The sequence below is a fragment of the Trichomycterus rosablanca genome, chromosome 26 (assembly GCF_030014385.1).
Source record: "Trichomycterus rosablanca isolate fTriRos1 chromosome 26, fTriRos1.hap1, whole genome shotgun sequence".
Classification (NCBI taxonomy): domain Eukaryota; kingdom Metazoa; phylum Chordata; class Actinopteri; order Siluriformes; family Trichomycteridae; genus Trichomycterus; species Trichomycterus rosablanca.
Window position 1 is genome coordinate 18,278,101 of NC_086013.1, and position 15,429 is coordinate 18,293,529.

The 15,429-nt window shown below is 42.5% G+C and overlaps 2 protein-coding genes across 2 annotated transcripts in view; one reads left to right on the top strand and one right to left on the bottom strand.

Moving 5' to 3' along the window:
* taf6 (TAF6 RNA polymerase II, TATA box binding protein (TBP)-associated factor) overlaps positions 1 to 9,198 on the bottom strand; it is a 17,480-nt gene extending 8,282 nt beyond the window's left edge. The window contains exons 1-12 of the mRNA XM_062988567.1: positions 9,053 to 9,198; positions 6,899 to 7,079; positions 6,672 to 6,758; positions 3,477 to 3,630; positions 3,209 to 3,265; positions 2,615 to 2,731; positions 2,279 to 2,394; positions 2,002 to 2,079; positions 1,727 to 1,828; positions 1,360 to 1,542; positions 617 to 691; positions 399 to 524 (exon numbers count right to left, since the gene is read on the bottom strand). Of these exons, the coding sequence (XP_062844637.1) occupies positions 399 to 524; positions 617 to 691; positions 1,360 to 1,542; positions 1,727 to 1,828; positions 2,002 to 2,079; positions 2,279 to 2,394; positions 2,615 to 2,731; positions 3,209 to 3,265; positions 3,477 to 3,630; positions 6,672 to 6,758; positions 6,899 to 7,057 (1,254 nt within the window). The 5' untranslated portion in view covers positions 7,058 to 7,079; positions 9,053 to 9,198. The remainder of the gene's footprint in view (positions 1 to 398; positions 525 to 616; positions 692 to 1,359; positions 1,543 to 1,726; positions 1,829 to 2,001; positions 2,080 to 2,278; positions 2,395 to 2,614; positions 2,732 to 3,208; positions 3,266 to 3,476; positions 3,631 to 6,671; positions 6,759 to 6,898; positions 7,080 to 9,052) is intronic.
* Positions 7,346 to 15,253, top strand: LOC134303755 (uncharacterized). The gene is made up of 11 exons (XM_062989228.1): positions 7,346 to 8,184; positions 10,505 to 10,712; positions 10,804 to 10,919; positions 11,046 to 11,149; positions 11,356 to 11,527; positions 12,499 to 12,616; positions 13,331 to 13,416; positions 13,540 to 13,784; positions 14,432 to 14,593; positions 14,733 to 14,843; positions 14,996 to 15,253. Exons 1-11 carry the CDS (start codon positions 7,346 to 7,348, stop codon positions 15,208 to 15,210), a joined length of 2,376 nt encoding a protein of 791 aa, XP_062845298.1. The 3' UTR covers positions 15,211 to 15,253.
* The last annotated feature ends 176 nt before the right edge of the window (positions 15,254 to 15,429 follow it).

The window sequence follows — 15,429 nt, forward strand, 5'->3', positions numbered from 1 at the left end:
AGAGATAGACACACAGAGATACAGACACACAGAGATACAGACACACAGAGATACAGACACACAGAGAGCTATTAATAATTTACACTCTGAGCTGAAGTAACATCATTCTTTAAATAGCGGCTGTGTTTTAAACGCCGGTGTGTAACAGACGTGTTCTCAGTTTGATTTAAATAAACCATTAGAAGTGTTTTGGTATCGGATGTTAGTAAATGGAATGATGTTTAGTTATATGCAGTGCATTATGGGTAACACACTCCTTCACACATGAAGAACCAATAGAATTAATTCTGTGTTCTGCTGTTATGGGGAGTTAGAAAGTTTACATTAGAAGTAAAATGAGATAAAGAACACTATGATAATCTCTGGCATCTGATTGGCTGCTAAAGTGTTTTTCTCACCAGTAATAAACTCTGGACGTGATCAGCACCGATCTTATCAATGTTAGAAACCACTGGACCCTCAATCACTGCCTTAATGCGGGCACCCTCAATGGGCAAACGGGGGATTATTAGCGTCTTTATCACCTACAGGAACACACACACACAACATCACAGACAATGCTTAATACAGACACATCTGTAATATTCACTGGGTAATAAAGATGGTGGGGACTCACATCAGGGCCGAGTTCAGAAAGACCAGCGATACACCCGTACCGCGTCGTCCACTGGGTCTTCTCATCCAGCCACGCCTGAGGTACAGATAGGGTAAGAACACGAGGTAACACTTCAAACTTCAGACCAGTTACTCTAATTGTTTTTCTACAGATCGTTTATTTTAGGGAGGCACAGAAACAGTCTTGCCTTTATTTTAGGTGAATTTTATTTATTAAAGTTCGAGCTGCATACATTTTTTACATGAATTTAATAAGTCTGCTTGTGTTTTTGTGTAAAATGTTGGTGATTTTTTAATTGTTGTTATTTTTGTAAATGAAGTTTTAATGATTAAAGCAATGCGATCAAGGACAGTTTATCCTGTAGCTGCTAGTGTCCACATACTATTGTTATAGAGAAAATCTTATCCACTCTAAAAATGGTACTAATGCTAAAGATGGTAAAAGAAAATGAGCTTTAAACATGAAATATTTCTTTTTTTAAGAAAGACTGGCTGCTTCAGACTGTAATTATTAATAAAACTAAATGAAAGGAGTTAAACGCTCAGTGTGAGTGTACAGCTCCGCTTCATTCTCATCAGGGTTTCACATCCTGAATGATTAGACTGTTTTATTACACTGCACAGAAAACAGAACAGAGGAGAGCGGGGTACAGGACAGAGTACAGAGAATAAAGTATAGTGTAGAGTTCAGTGTGTAGTGTAGAGTAGAGCTGAGAGTGGAGTTACGAGTGAGGGCTGCAGTACCTTGCTGAAGGTTTTGGTGATGCGGGACTGGATGTTGTTGGTGGTGGTGCTGAAGGTTTTGCAGCTCTGAGCCATGAGACGAGCAGCAAAATCTCTCAGAGCCCAGTGATTATCAACATCAGGCCTCAAACACAACTGCTTACTCACGATACACGTCATCACCGCCGGTATCAACTCATGGAGCTTCACACACACACACACACACACACACACACACACACACACACACACACACACACACACACACACACACACACACACACACACACAGGTTAACCTGATCATTATTCCAGTACCTCAATCACTGATGCACCACAGCTCTTTACTTGATGTTAGAACAGTAGAAAGTTTAGAATGTATAACCTACATATTTCTCCAGGTAGAGCGTGGGATTATCCATCAGAGCCTTCATCATCCTCATCAGATAAATCAATAACGCCAGGTTATTCTGTACCACGTTCACCCGCACCTGAGACACAGACACAGAGAGACGGGGGATGGAGGGGCAGAGAAGGGGGGGGAGTGTGTAAATTCAGTTTCAGTTCCAGTAATGATACACAGAGAGGAGGGAGGGGTGGTGGTTGGGGGAGGGGGTAGAGAGAGGGGAGTTCTGGTACTGAATGATGATGTGAATGTACTCACTCCCTCAGAGATGAAGGTGCTGAAGCGTGGAAGCATCTGGTACAGGCCTGGATCTGTAGCTATACTCTGTAGCGCCTCCTACAGGACACACACACACACACACACACACACACACACACACACACACACACACAGAGAGAGAGAGAGAGAGAGAGAGAGAAAGTGATACTGCAATGCTGCAAAAGAAAACTATTTGCTGTAGATGCATTTACTTCGAAAATAAATAAAATTTAGCCGGGGTGCACAGACTTTTGTATAAATATGTGAGGATACGTACGGCTCGTTTAGCCTCACAAGATCCCACACAGGCTTCAGTGATTTCTTTATAATAAAGCTGCTGCTCCACCGACAGTTCATGAGTATTGCGGGGTTTCAACCTCAACTTCTCCTTCCCTATAACACACACACACACACACAAGGACACACACACAGAGATACACACGGATTAGAGGGGAGATAATTAAAAAGGTCATGAATAATTAGAGTAATAATTAATAATTACTCAAGAGCAGCAACTGAGAGACTTTACACATTTATAATATATTATAACAAATCTCACAGCTTCTAGTTCCTCGAATCATATTGCAATAAAATCGAATCATTTAACACTGACCTTTAACCTCTGAGCTGGATCCCTGTGATTTATTTTGGATGGAACCATCTTCTTCCTTTCCTGGTTTGATGGCCTTCATTGGTTCTGAGGATTCAGTCTTCTGCTGCTCCTTAGATACTGAGAGAGAGACAGAGAGAGAGACAGAGAGAGAGAGACTGTATTTGCATACATGTAGAATAAATGTTCTTTATTAAAAATAATACATTTAAAATCCACATTTAAAGTCCACATTTATCTAATTTAAATGATAAGTAATAAAATTGTGTGCAGTCTTACTGTATCAAACTCTTCAGTCCATAATGAATAGGAACACGTCTCACTGCTTCTCTTTTTTACATTATGTGTCATTTATATAAATATAACTTATTATAATTGTATTTATTATTATTATAGTTCTTAATGCTAAATAAAATGTATTTTTAGCTGATAATATTTTCCTCTAGAATATAAAAGTGAGCTGATAAAAAGATTCCCTGCTGGACCGTCACAGCCTGACTGTTTCTCTTCTGTGTGACTGATTATTAATAATAAAGGATCAATAGAGGTGATCAGCTCATCAGTGCAGTGTTGGAGGTGGAGTGTGAGCTCTCATACCGGGTGGTGGATTCTCTGGAATCGCCGGCTGAACTCCATCAATACTCAACCAGTGAGCTAAACACACACACACACACACACACACACACAAAATCAGATTCCTCATCTACAGTAATGACAGTCACATGACATATTGACACATTAAAGGGTTAATCAGAGATTATCAGAGATGATTGGGAGCAGCAGATCCCACACCATGTTCATGTTCTCCTCATCACCAGCTCGTGTCCTTCAGTTCTGATCATGCGTGTGTTAAGCGTGTATTTACCTTTGAGTGAGACGTCCAGGGGTACACGCGGGAGGGGCGTGTTGATGATGTCACTCAGATCCACTTCCTTTTCCTCATAGAAGTGAAGCTCTCGGCCGCCACCACTCGCAAAACGAAACGGTATAAAGTCCTGAGTCTGAAACCCATACAGAGGCTGCGCACGAACACACACACACACACACACACACACACATTTTTGGATCAAATATGTGAAATTAAACAAATCTGAGTTTATTTCTAATATAAATTTATTAATTCGGATGATTTTAGATAGATAGATAGATAGATTAGATACTTTATTAATCCCGAAGGAAATTGAGGCCTCAGTAGCAAGTTACATAAATCAAAGTCAAAAAGTAAGTAATAGTACACACTACAGAGATTCACATTATACAAAAAATTATCTGTATAACCACAACACTCGGACAACACACAACAACAACAGGACCTGAGGGTACATATGGTACATATGGAGGTGTTATTTCAGTTAACATTGTGAGGCTAGTATGAATTATAAGTCACAGTTGTAAGATATAAATTATGAAGTAAATTATTAAATGAATTAAAGTGAATTTAAAGGGAATTATAAGGTGAATTATAAAGTGAACCACAGTGCAAATATAAGAAATGTAAGAAAAAGTAAGAAAATGTGCAGATTTATGTACATAAGGTGCGGATCAGAATCAGAATCAGAATCAGAATCACTTTATTTCGCCAGGTATGTTACACATACGAGGAATTTGCTTTGGTGATACACTCAATGATACACACAACAGTCCACATAGTAATACAAACAATACACATAATAGTACAGATAATTACACATGTATGACATGTAACATAGAACATATTTAACAGACCCGACAGCACACGGACTGTTAACCAGTATTTACCAACATTTGCCCAAGAGAACAACTTTGGTTAAAAAGTGTTACAGCTCTGGGGAAAAAGCTGTTAGCGTGTCTGGATGTGTTTGTTTTTATTGTCCTGAGTCTTCTGCCAGATGGAAGTGTTTGAAAAAGGTGATGTCCAGGATGAGAGGGGTCTGCTGTAATTTTGCCGGCACGCTTCAGCACTCTGCTGTTGTAAATGTCCTGAAGCGTTGGCAGGCTACATCCAATGATCCTCTCCGCTGTCCTGATTATACGCTGGAGTTTGGCTCATTCATGTGATGTTGAGGAACCAAACCAGATGGTGATGGACGATGTAAGGATGGACTCTACACTATTATTGCTGTGTAGAACTGGATCAGCAGACTCTGGGGCAGGTTGAATTTCTTCAGCTGTCTCAGGAAGAACATTCTCTGCTGAGCCCTCTTGGAGATGGAGAGTGTGTTATTTTCCCACTTTAGGTCCCTGGATAAGGTGGTGCCCAGGAACTTAAGTGACTCTACCACTAAGGCCATAGAGCCATTAATTGTGAGGGGGGGTAAGGAGGGAGCGTTGCGCCTGAAATCCACCACCATCTCTACAGTCTTTTGTGTGTTGATCAGCAGGTGGTTGTCGCTGCACCAGGAGACCAACTGCTCGACTTCCTTTCTGTAGGCAGACTCGTCACCATCGGTTATGAGGCCCACCACAGTGGTGTCATCAGCAAACTTAAGGATCTTTACAGCTGGTTCCTTAGAAACACAGTCGTTGGTATAAAGACTGAAGAGAAGGGGTGAAAGCACACAGCCTTGTGGTACACCAGTACTTAGGTTCCGCTGGTCTGAAGTGTGTTTTCCTAGCCGTACCTGCTGTGTCCTATTTGTCAGAAAGTCCATGATCCACTGGCAGATGGCATCCGGCACTGACAGCTGGGACAGTTTGACCTGCAGCAGCTCTGGCACTATGGTGTTAAAAGCCGAGCTAAAGTCCACAAACAGAACTCGAACGTAGGTTCCAGGACTGTCGAGGTGCTGTAGCATGAAGTGCAGGGCCACGTTGACTGCATCATCGACAGATCTATTTGCTCTGTATGCAAACTGCAGGGGATCCAGTAAAGAATTTGTGATGGTCTTCAGGTAGGCTAGGATCAAGCGTTCGAAGACCTTCATGACTACAGATGTGAAGGCTACAGGTCTGTAATCATTCAGTCCAGAAATGTTCGTTTTTTTGGGGACTGGTATGATGGTCGATGTTTTGAAGCATGAAGGAACAGAGCAAAGTTCTAATGATCTGTTAAAAATGTGAGTGAAGGTGGGCGCCAGTTGATTGCTGCAGTGCTTAAGGGTGGATGGAGAGATTCCGTCTGGCCCAGGATGTGCCTGTCTGTGCATGTGCACATGAGTGCCCACAAATGTGAACACACACGTGCTCACCCACATACATAGGTTATTGTACAAGTACATGTGCCACAATTCTGTTACATTCATTCCTCAGTTCCTCCCCGACCCCCCTGCATAGAGTTAAAGAGCCTAATGGCTCTGGGAACAAAGGATTTAACTGAGCCTGTCTGTAGAGCAGCTCTGTGACAGTAGTCTGTTACTGAACACACTTCTCTGTCGCAGAAAAGTTGTGTGCAGTGGATGGTTTTGATTGTCCATGATGGAAAGCACTTTGTTCAGAGTCCTTTTCTCTGTTACAGTTACAAGTGAATCCAGCTCTATTCCGACCACCTTTCCAGCTTTCCTGACCAGTTTATCCAGCCGTGTTGCATCCCTCTTCTTAATGCTGCCTCCCCAGCACACCACATTATAAAAGAGAGTGCTAGCAACCACAGATTGATAAAACATCTGCAGGAGTGTCCTACCTATGCTGAAGGACCCCAGCCTTCTCAGGAAATAAAGCTGTCTGTGTCTTTTTGTATATATTGTCCATGCTTTCAGACCAGTCCAATTTATCGTCCAGCTGCAGCCCAAGGTACTTGTAGGTCCTTACTAACTCCACATTAGACTCCTAGACAATAGAGACCGGCTGCAAGGGATGCCCAGATCTACAAAAGTCCACCACCATCTCTTTAGTTTTCGATGAATTTAACTGTAGATGGTTTAACCGGCACCAAGCAACAAAGTCATCCACCAGGTTCCTGTACTCCTTCTCCTGTCCATCCCGTACGCACCCAATAATCACAGAATTTTGATTCTTCAGGAATAATTGATGCTCCCGACTGCACCCACCCTGATCTACTTCAATAAAACCACAGCTGTTTAAGAGTGTAAAATAAGGGTAGTGGTGTTTTTGAGTGTGTGTGTGTGTGATTGAACTACGTTACCTCTACGTTCTTTAGTTTGAGAGCGTGATCGATGTCACTGGTGGTCAGTTTGCGTCGTTTTCCATGATGCATAAACTTCAGAGCATCCTACAGACAAAACACACAGAAAATCACTTCTATTTCTCTGATACGATACGACCTGATAATCATGATTAATTCAGGATAAAAACTGTAGCTTCTAAAACAAAAATAAACTGTGTGTGTAGGTAGTGTGTGTGTGTGTGTACCTGTGTGATCTCTTTGATCCTGTAGCTGATCTCCTCACTCAGGGCGATGCAGCTCTCCTCCTGTAACTGTGAGACTCCGACACTCTCGGCCATCACCTTCATCGACTCAGTGGAGAACTGAACCGAACTCACCGCCTTCTGCCTGCGCTCCTCCGCCATCTCCAACACACTTACGTACACACTGTACACACACACACACACACACACACACACACACACACACAGGGTGAGGACTAGTTACACGACTTTTATGTCACCTTTACCTGATGGCTTTAGACTCTATGAAGCAGGAGCTGTAGGTCGGGTTCAATAATCCAGGACTCACTCTATCACTAAACCAGTTCAGTCACCATGGCAACATGTTTACCATGATTAACCGGCTCTAGATGGGTGCAGTTTTTATGACTGTAGTGGCACCCAGAGTTCTCGCTGTACCCACAGTACTCGATGTACCCACAGTACTCGCTGTACCCACTATACCCACAGTACTCGCTGTACCCACTATACCCACAGTACTCGCTGTACCCACTATACCCACAGTACTCGCTGTACCCACAGTACTCGCTGTACCCACTATACCCACAGTACTCGCTGTACCCACTATACCCACAGTACTCGCTGTACCCACTGTACCCACAGTACTCGATGTACCCACTATACCCACAGTACTCGCTGTACCCGCTGTACCCACTGTACTCGATGTACCCACAGTACTCGCTGTACCCACTATACCCACAGTACTCGCTGTACCCACTGTACCCACAGTACCCGCTGTACCCACTGTACCCACAGTACTCGCTGTACCCACTATACCCACAGTACCCGCTGTACCCACTATACCCACAGTACCCACTGTACCCACAGTACCCGCTGTACCCACAGCACTCGCTGTACCCACTGTACCCACAGTACCCGCTGTACCCACAGTACTCGCTGTACCCACTATACCCACAGTACCCACTGTACCCACAGTACCCGCTGTACCCACAGTACCCACTGTACCCACAGTACCCACTGTACCCGCTGTACCCACAGCACTCGCTGTACCCACTGTACCCACAGTACCCGCTGTACCCACTGTACCCACAGTACTCGCTGTACCCACTATACCCACAGTACCCACTGTACCCACAGTACTCGCTGTACCCACTATACCCACAGTACCCACTGTACCCACAGTACCCGCTGTACCCACAGCACTCGCTGTACCCACTGTACCCACAGTACTCGCTGTACCCACAGTACTCGCTGTACCCACTATACCCACAGTACTCGCTGTACCCACTGTACCCACAGCACTCGCTGTACCCACTATACCCACAGTACCCACTGTACCCACAGTACTCGCTGTACCCACTATACCCACAGTACCCACTGTACCCACAGTACCCGCTGTACCCACAGCACTCGCTGTACCCACTATACCCACAGTACTCGCTGTACCCACTATACCCACAGTACCCGCTGTGTATAAACATCATTGCAGCATCTGTAATGGTGCTTCACACCGGCTGTGATCCCACATTTCCTACATTTAGACCCACAATACAACTCATTCAACAGATTTTTGTTCTTAATTTAGTTTTATTTAGTTTTACTAAGAAATTAATTTGAAATAAACAATTAAACTACATTCTTTTAAAGTCCATGGCTCATCTAATTGTTGTGGGTGCCGCACAGCAACACGGTTCCTTTCGGGGTTTGATTACGTATTTAAGGAGTTTAGCATGTTCTCTCTTATTCCACATGACTTTACCTCCCAAAAACATGCAAAAGGTGGATTGGCTGTTTTAGGTTCCCTTGGTATGAATAAGTGAGGGAGTTCTTTCCTGCCCTGTGCTCGGTGTTTTCTTGGTGTCACCACTTTGACCCTGACCAGGATGAAGCACTTAGTGAAAATAAAACTTTACACGATAGCAAAATAAAAAACTACATGTTTTAAGGGGAAAAAAGTTTTTCGGTAAAAGAAAATAAAGAAAAATAAATCATAAATATAAGTAACTTTTAATCGTGTTACTGTAAGCATAATTAAAAATACATTACTGATAAACTCAGTAAATGCTGTAATTATAAATATTACTCTAAATATAATTTGTAACATCTTTAGATTTTTCTGCTGATTTTTAGAAACGTTTATTTTACTTCAGTTCTTACCTTTAATTTCCTCACAGATTGAAGCAAAGAACACGATTAAATTCACTCCACATGAAACAATTCTTATTTACGCTCCTGTAGAGTTGATATTAATGCAGGTTATTAATCACTGATTAGAATTTTTCTCTTTATTCGGATATTTTTCTTTGTGGTTTAGAGATCTGAATCGATTTTCTGAAAATCCGCCATGTTGAGTTTTTACTGCAGGTCCTCACAGACTACACAAAACCTTAATCAACACCCCAGCCACTATTGATTATTTAGTTATTTTATACGTAACATTTATTTCAAATATATTTCATATTTTGATGAAACTATATACAGTTATAGATTACACTAAATATTACAGTAATTTCAATCGTTAAAAAGTTTAACCTTCCAGGACTCGTTCAGTTGTATTTTGTCGTCTATCGATTATTCAGCCTGCCGCGGGATCAGACTTAGCCACTACTAATGCCTGAATCAGCTAACAGGGCGCTTCATTGCAGCCGCTTTATCCTGGTCAGGGCAGCGGTGGGTCCGGTTCCAGGGCGCCAATCCACCGCAGAACCATAACAAAGACAGACCGATAAAAACACTGGGATTCAAACCCGGGTCTGTACATGAGTGCTGTAGCTACTAATGAGAAACTTTGAGCATTAATGTGTTTTACTCAAACATTTCCACTGCATCAGAGTTTTCAAGATCAATTCTGTGAAATCCAAAATGCCAAACACCATAAATATAAGGACACACACTTATTTACAGGAGTTTGTTGTGGTGAGAGTTAACGGGATGGATTTAAACTCCTGTAAGAGAATTTACTGCAGCTCAGAACAATCACATTTCATCATTTATCATTTATTTAATTACTTTCTTTCTGAAATTCATCGTCCTGGATTTTGGAAGCTTTTGGATGAAACACATTGAGAAGCTCTGACCCAACTCACTCACTTGAACCTAATTGAGGGTGTTGATGAGATGATGATGAGGATCAGGTGTGCTGGATCCAGGATCAGATTAATGGCCGATGTATTTTGGGGGGAGTGGGGTGATACTGACTCCCAGCAGGAGAATAAAAAGCTCTGAATGACTGATGCTCTGTTTGGTAGAAGCTCCTCAGTTGCTGAATGATTCAGTTTCAGCTGCAGATTTATTTTGCTACTTTATGGTCATCAGATCAGAGTTTATAATGAATAATGTTGTGAATCTGATACTAGTTCTGATCTCTGTACTAATGGTGGTGTTTAGTACCGGATCAGCTCAGGTTTATTCCTCACAGAATGATTTAGCAATCCAGAGACTGAATAAACCTGCTACTGTTCTTGTACAGAGACCAAATCTACCTTCCACAGCCAGGCAGTGGTTTCAGGACTCACCTAACCCTTTATCAGCTGTACCTACACCCATGTACCACAGAATAGATGAGGGTGTAACTGGACATCTGAACACCCCTCTGTTACCCCTGTTTAGGCCTGGTGACCAGATTCACTCAGTCTCTGTAACCTGCCATCCTACCACCATGGAGCTCAGGATTAAATCCGATCTTTTCCAGACTGGATTCCCAGTGAAACCTGAAGATCTGAGACTGGGACCAGGTGGATCAGGATGTGGTGTTGAAGTTACACCTGATCACTTCATCATCCAGGTTCCTCTGACTGACTGCAACACTCACTACTGGGTATGAGGTTTAAATATGAACCTGTTGGTCACTAGTATGGAACCGTAACTACTGAACCAGCACTAATGACATCACTTCCTGTCATATGCAGGTAACTGAGAATGCTCTGGTTTACAGTAATTTGCTGGTTTATTCTCCTACTCCATCTCCTGAAGGTCTGATTCGATCAGAGGTGGTCACCGTACCTGTGGAATGTCGATATTCCAGGTAAACCATCAGGTATTCCAAACTACACATGAGTGCAGGATGTGGATTATGATGGGGGGGGGGGGGATACTTTTGCTCAGGATTTATTCTCTGTTCTGTTAGACGTAAAGCTTGTGTTTATTTTAGGAGGTTTGGTGTTGACAGTGACTTGGTGGCACCGGCGTGGATCCCTCACCAGAGTGCTTATTCAGCTCAGCAGAGTCTCCAGTTCAGTCTCCACCTCATGAGCCGTGAGTGTAAATCAGACTGAGCTAGAGGTGGAACCGATTATCAGTGCTGTGATTGTGATATTCAGTGTGGATGATTTATCTAGGGTTAGGGTTCGAGGAAAGTGGAAGGACGGCGGTGTATCCACAGGATTTTAAACAGATTTGAATTATGTATTGTAACCTTGACGGCACTAATTTCTTTACATCACTTCCTGTTGGCGTTGCAGGTGATTGGAGGGGAGGGCGAGAGTCGAGCGTGTACTTCCTGGGTGACGTGATTAATATGGAAGCGTCTGTGTTCACGTCTCAGATGGAACTGAAGGTTTATATAGAGAGTTGTGTTGCTACCACCTCACCAGAAATTCATTCACTTCCTAGTTACAAGTTTATAGATAACGGGTACGAACTAGTGCACCCACACACACACACACATGCACCAGAACACACACACACACCAGAACACACACACACACCTGTACACACATGCACAACACACACATGCACCAGAACACACACACCTACACTTGTACACACACACACCTGTACACACGCACACATGCACCAGAACATACACACACACACACACACATACCTGTACACACATGCAACAGAACACACACACACACACACACACACACATCTGTACACACATGCACACACATGCACAACACACACATGCAACAGAACACACACACCTACACTTGTACACACACACACACACACACCTGTACACACGTACACATGCACCAGAACATACACACACACACACACATACCTGTACACACATGCAACAGAACACACACACACACACACACACATCTGTACACACATGCACACACATGCACAACACACACATGCAACAGAACACACACACCTACACTTGTACACACACACACACACACACACCTGTACACACGCACACATGCACCAGAACATACACACACACATACCTGTACACACATGCACAACACACACATGCAACAGAACACACACCCACACCTGTACACACATGCACCAGAACACACACACATACACACACACACACCTGTACACACATGCACCAGAACACACACACACACACTGTATGCCAACATGCTCATTGTGCTTTATATTTACATCTGAATATTTTATAGAATGTATAAAAGATTATTCTCAGGTAAAAGCTTGGAGTTATAATTCTGTTTAAATTTTAACTTTATTTCCTGCAGTAAAACAGAATCTGAATCTTTTATTTTCTGTTGAATTTTCTCCACATTTTTCATGTATTTAAATTTAAATGCAGATTTTAAAGATGAATAAACATTGAGGAGGAAACTGAACTTGTAGGGAATGGAATAATTTTAATTTTTAGTTGAATGTTTTTTGTTCAGGTGTTTTACAGATGGAGGGCAGGTGGGTTCGAGGTCTCGTTTCCTACCCAGAATGCACCTTAATAAACTACAGTTAGAGCTGGATGCTTTTGTCTTCCACCAGGTGGACAGTTCTCAGGTAAACGCAGCACTTCATCATTTCACCACTTCCTGTTTCACATACGCTTCCCTTTCATTAATGTTTTCTGTGGTTCTGAACCAGGTGGCCTGATGAGGTTTATGATTAATCATTAAAATAGTTTATGAATTAAATAAAATGATAAACTTGTTTGGTTTTCGTTCACACTGCCACCAAATCAGCTAAATCTGTTCAGTATTAAATCAACAAATACAGACTCGGTCATCTACAGCCCTCATAAATGGACCCCTGAGCAGCACACACACACCTGTACCTGCTTATGTGCTTATCCACAGGTGAAATCTGAAAGCCGTATACCTTCTTCTTGTACCTACTGTTCCTCTTTACTGATGCTGTTGGAGAGTGAAACTGAAACCTGAAACTATGATTTGAACTTGTTGGAACTTTGTTAGTTGCTCCCTGGTTAAAATCTCACATGAAAGGGTTTAGAGCTTTTGTAGCTTGTGCATTATGTTAACTAAAATCAGTATTTAAAACTGCTTTTTCTACTTCTGGGATTTTTGTTCACCAGTACAGTAACATCCAACAAACACTAAACAAACACCATCATAATGAGAAGAGACTAACACCAACCACTCACTCTAGCTACTGTATTCAACAGCAGGCACCGCCAGGAAAATATGTTTTAAATATGCCTGTGCTGGCCATTTCAAATTTATCACATTTAAGTGGATTTATGACTGTTTCTCTCAGATCTACATCAGCTGTGTGCTGAGAGCAAATCTACTGAACCATCTGAGCTCCTCCACCAACCGAGCGTGTTCCTTCATCAACAACAGGTCTGATTTATTCATCCACATCTCACCAACATGACGTCCTACTGTCCTACTGTCCTACTGTCGTGTGTGTGTGTGTGTGTGTGTGTGTGTGTGTGTGTGTGTGTGTGTGTTCGTCGTCGTCAGGTGGAGATCTGCAGATCGTGATGGGGTGTGTGAAGTCTGCCAAGGTGGAGATTTGATGCAGGTGAATCCGGAGCTCCCAGCCAAACTGAACCGAGAGGGATCAGATGAGCTTTCAGTGACACATCTGGATCCTTCAGCAGATTCAGTTCCGGTGGAATCTGCTGTTTCACGACTCAGAACATCTGGGAACAGCTGGATCAACACAGCAGGACCTTTAAATGATAACAGAGTGAAGGAGAAATTAGGTACAACAGCAGGAATTTCATGAACAGCGTCATAGTAAATTACGTTCATTACTGCAGCTACAGACCACATGGTGGCGCTGTGTAATTGTATCTGTGCAACGAAACAAACTTTATTATTCATGTAATAACTGACGTCACGCATTTACTGTTTAAATCGCTAATGAAACAAAATCAGGGATTAAAGATTTTCGTTTTCAAACAAGTCAGACAGGAAGCTTCAGTAACTCTGAACCATCAGTGAGCAGAAAAGTGGCTCAGAACATGTTGAATTTTGAGGTGGTTGGAATACTATAGCAGATCACGTGGTTACAGAGGCCACAGTGGGGTCACTGATTTAATCTCTCCTGTGAGATGGAAGGTGGAGATCAGAGTTCAGTGTAAACGGTTTATTTCTAAACTGATCTGCTACTGAAGCTCCTGATTCAGAGTTTGCTGTGTTGATGCTTTTCTGCTGGTGGTTGTGAGGAGCTCCAACCAGCCTGATCTTTCACCTCTGACCTTCACCTGCAGAACTGCTGCTTACTAGATGTTTTACACCTAGTTACATCCTACTAGATGTTTTACACCGTTACTTTCAATAATTTCCCTTGGGAAATTTATTAATTATTTAATTAATAAATTAATTATTTTCCTAATTATTTGATCAGATCTACGGCAGGAGGCGAGTGTTGGCCCTTTGTCTCTCGCTACAAGGAGGAATGAGCGGGTGATGACGTCGCCTCCTATAATCAGGGACAGGGTTCGAGTTGCATCACCAAACATGAACATATCAAGACGGATCAAAGGAAACGACCCTCACAGTCTAACAGGTGAGTACAATTCTACACATTTACCCTCATCTGAGTGCTTGCACACCACTGAACTCCAAACTTTAATCTCATGAACAGATCCAGGTAAGATGGATCTGCTGTTCTTGAACTTGACAGTCGTGTGATGTTCTCACCACAGAAACAGACATAATGAAGACAACAGTTTCTGAATCAGATGCTGCGGAGATGTTCTCCACACCTGAACCGGGGCTCATTAATCAGCTGTTTAAGATCCAGCCACCAGTGTTGGGTAAAACCCAAACCTTAATTCTTTCACTTTTTCTCTGGAATAGTTTCTGATCTGCAGCTTTACGTGCATGGAATCGGCAGAACTTGTTCTTCAAGGTCTGGTCTGGATGACGTGGAATGTGTTTACAATTACTGTGTGACTTGTGTGTGCAGATGTAATGATTCAGCCTCCTCCTGAAACCCTCGTGGATGCAGGTACACACTGGAATCGACTGGAGAACACTGTGGATCTTGATCTTCCTGTTGGTGCATCATCGTTACACCTTGCATTAAACCCCACACAGCAGATGATCAATGATGAGAGTGCAACATTAAATTCAGTCCCAGTTCATGCTCTACAACCCCAGTCAGACCCAGCATGGGTGTAACATGATTGACTATCAGTTTGAGAAATAAATCTTCCAAACTGAAGCATGAGTCTTCATTTCAGCACCACACCTACACTCCTGTAGCTCAGGGCTTTTCCAACCAGTGAGTTAATTCAATCGACCGGATTCTAAGCCTTATTACAGTAGCATAGCAGCTAACAAAGATGCTAATGAATGAGAAGAAAATAATTATTGTTTTGTGTTGTCTATGAAGAATGA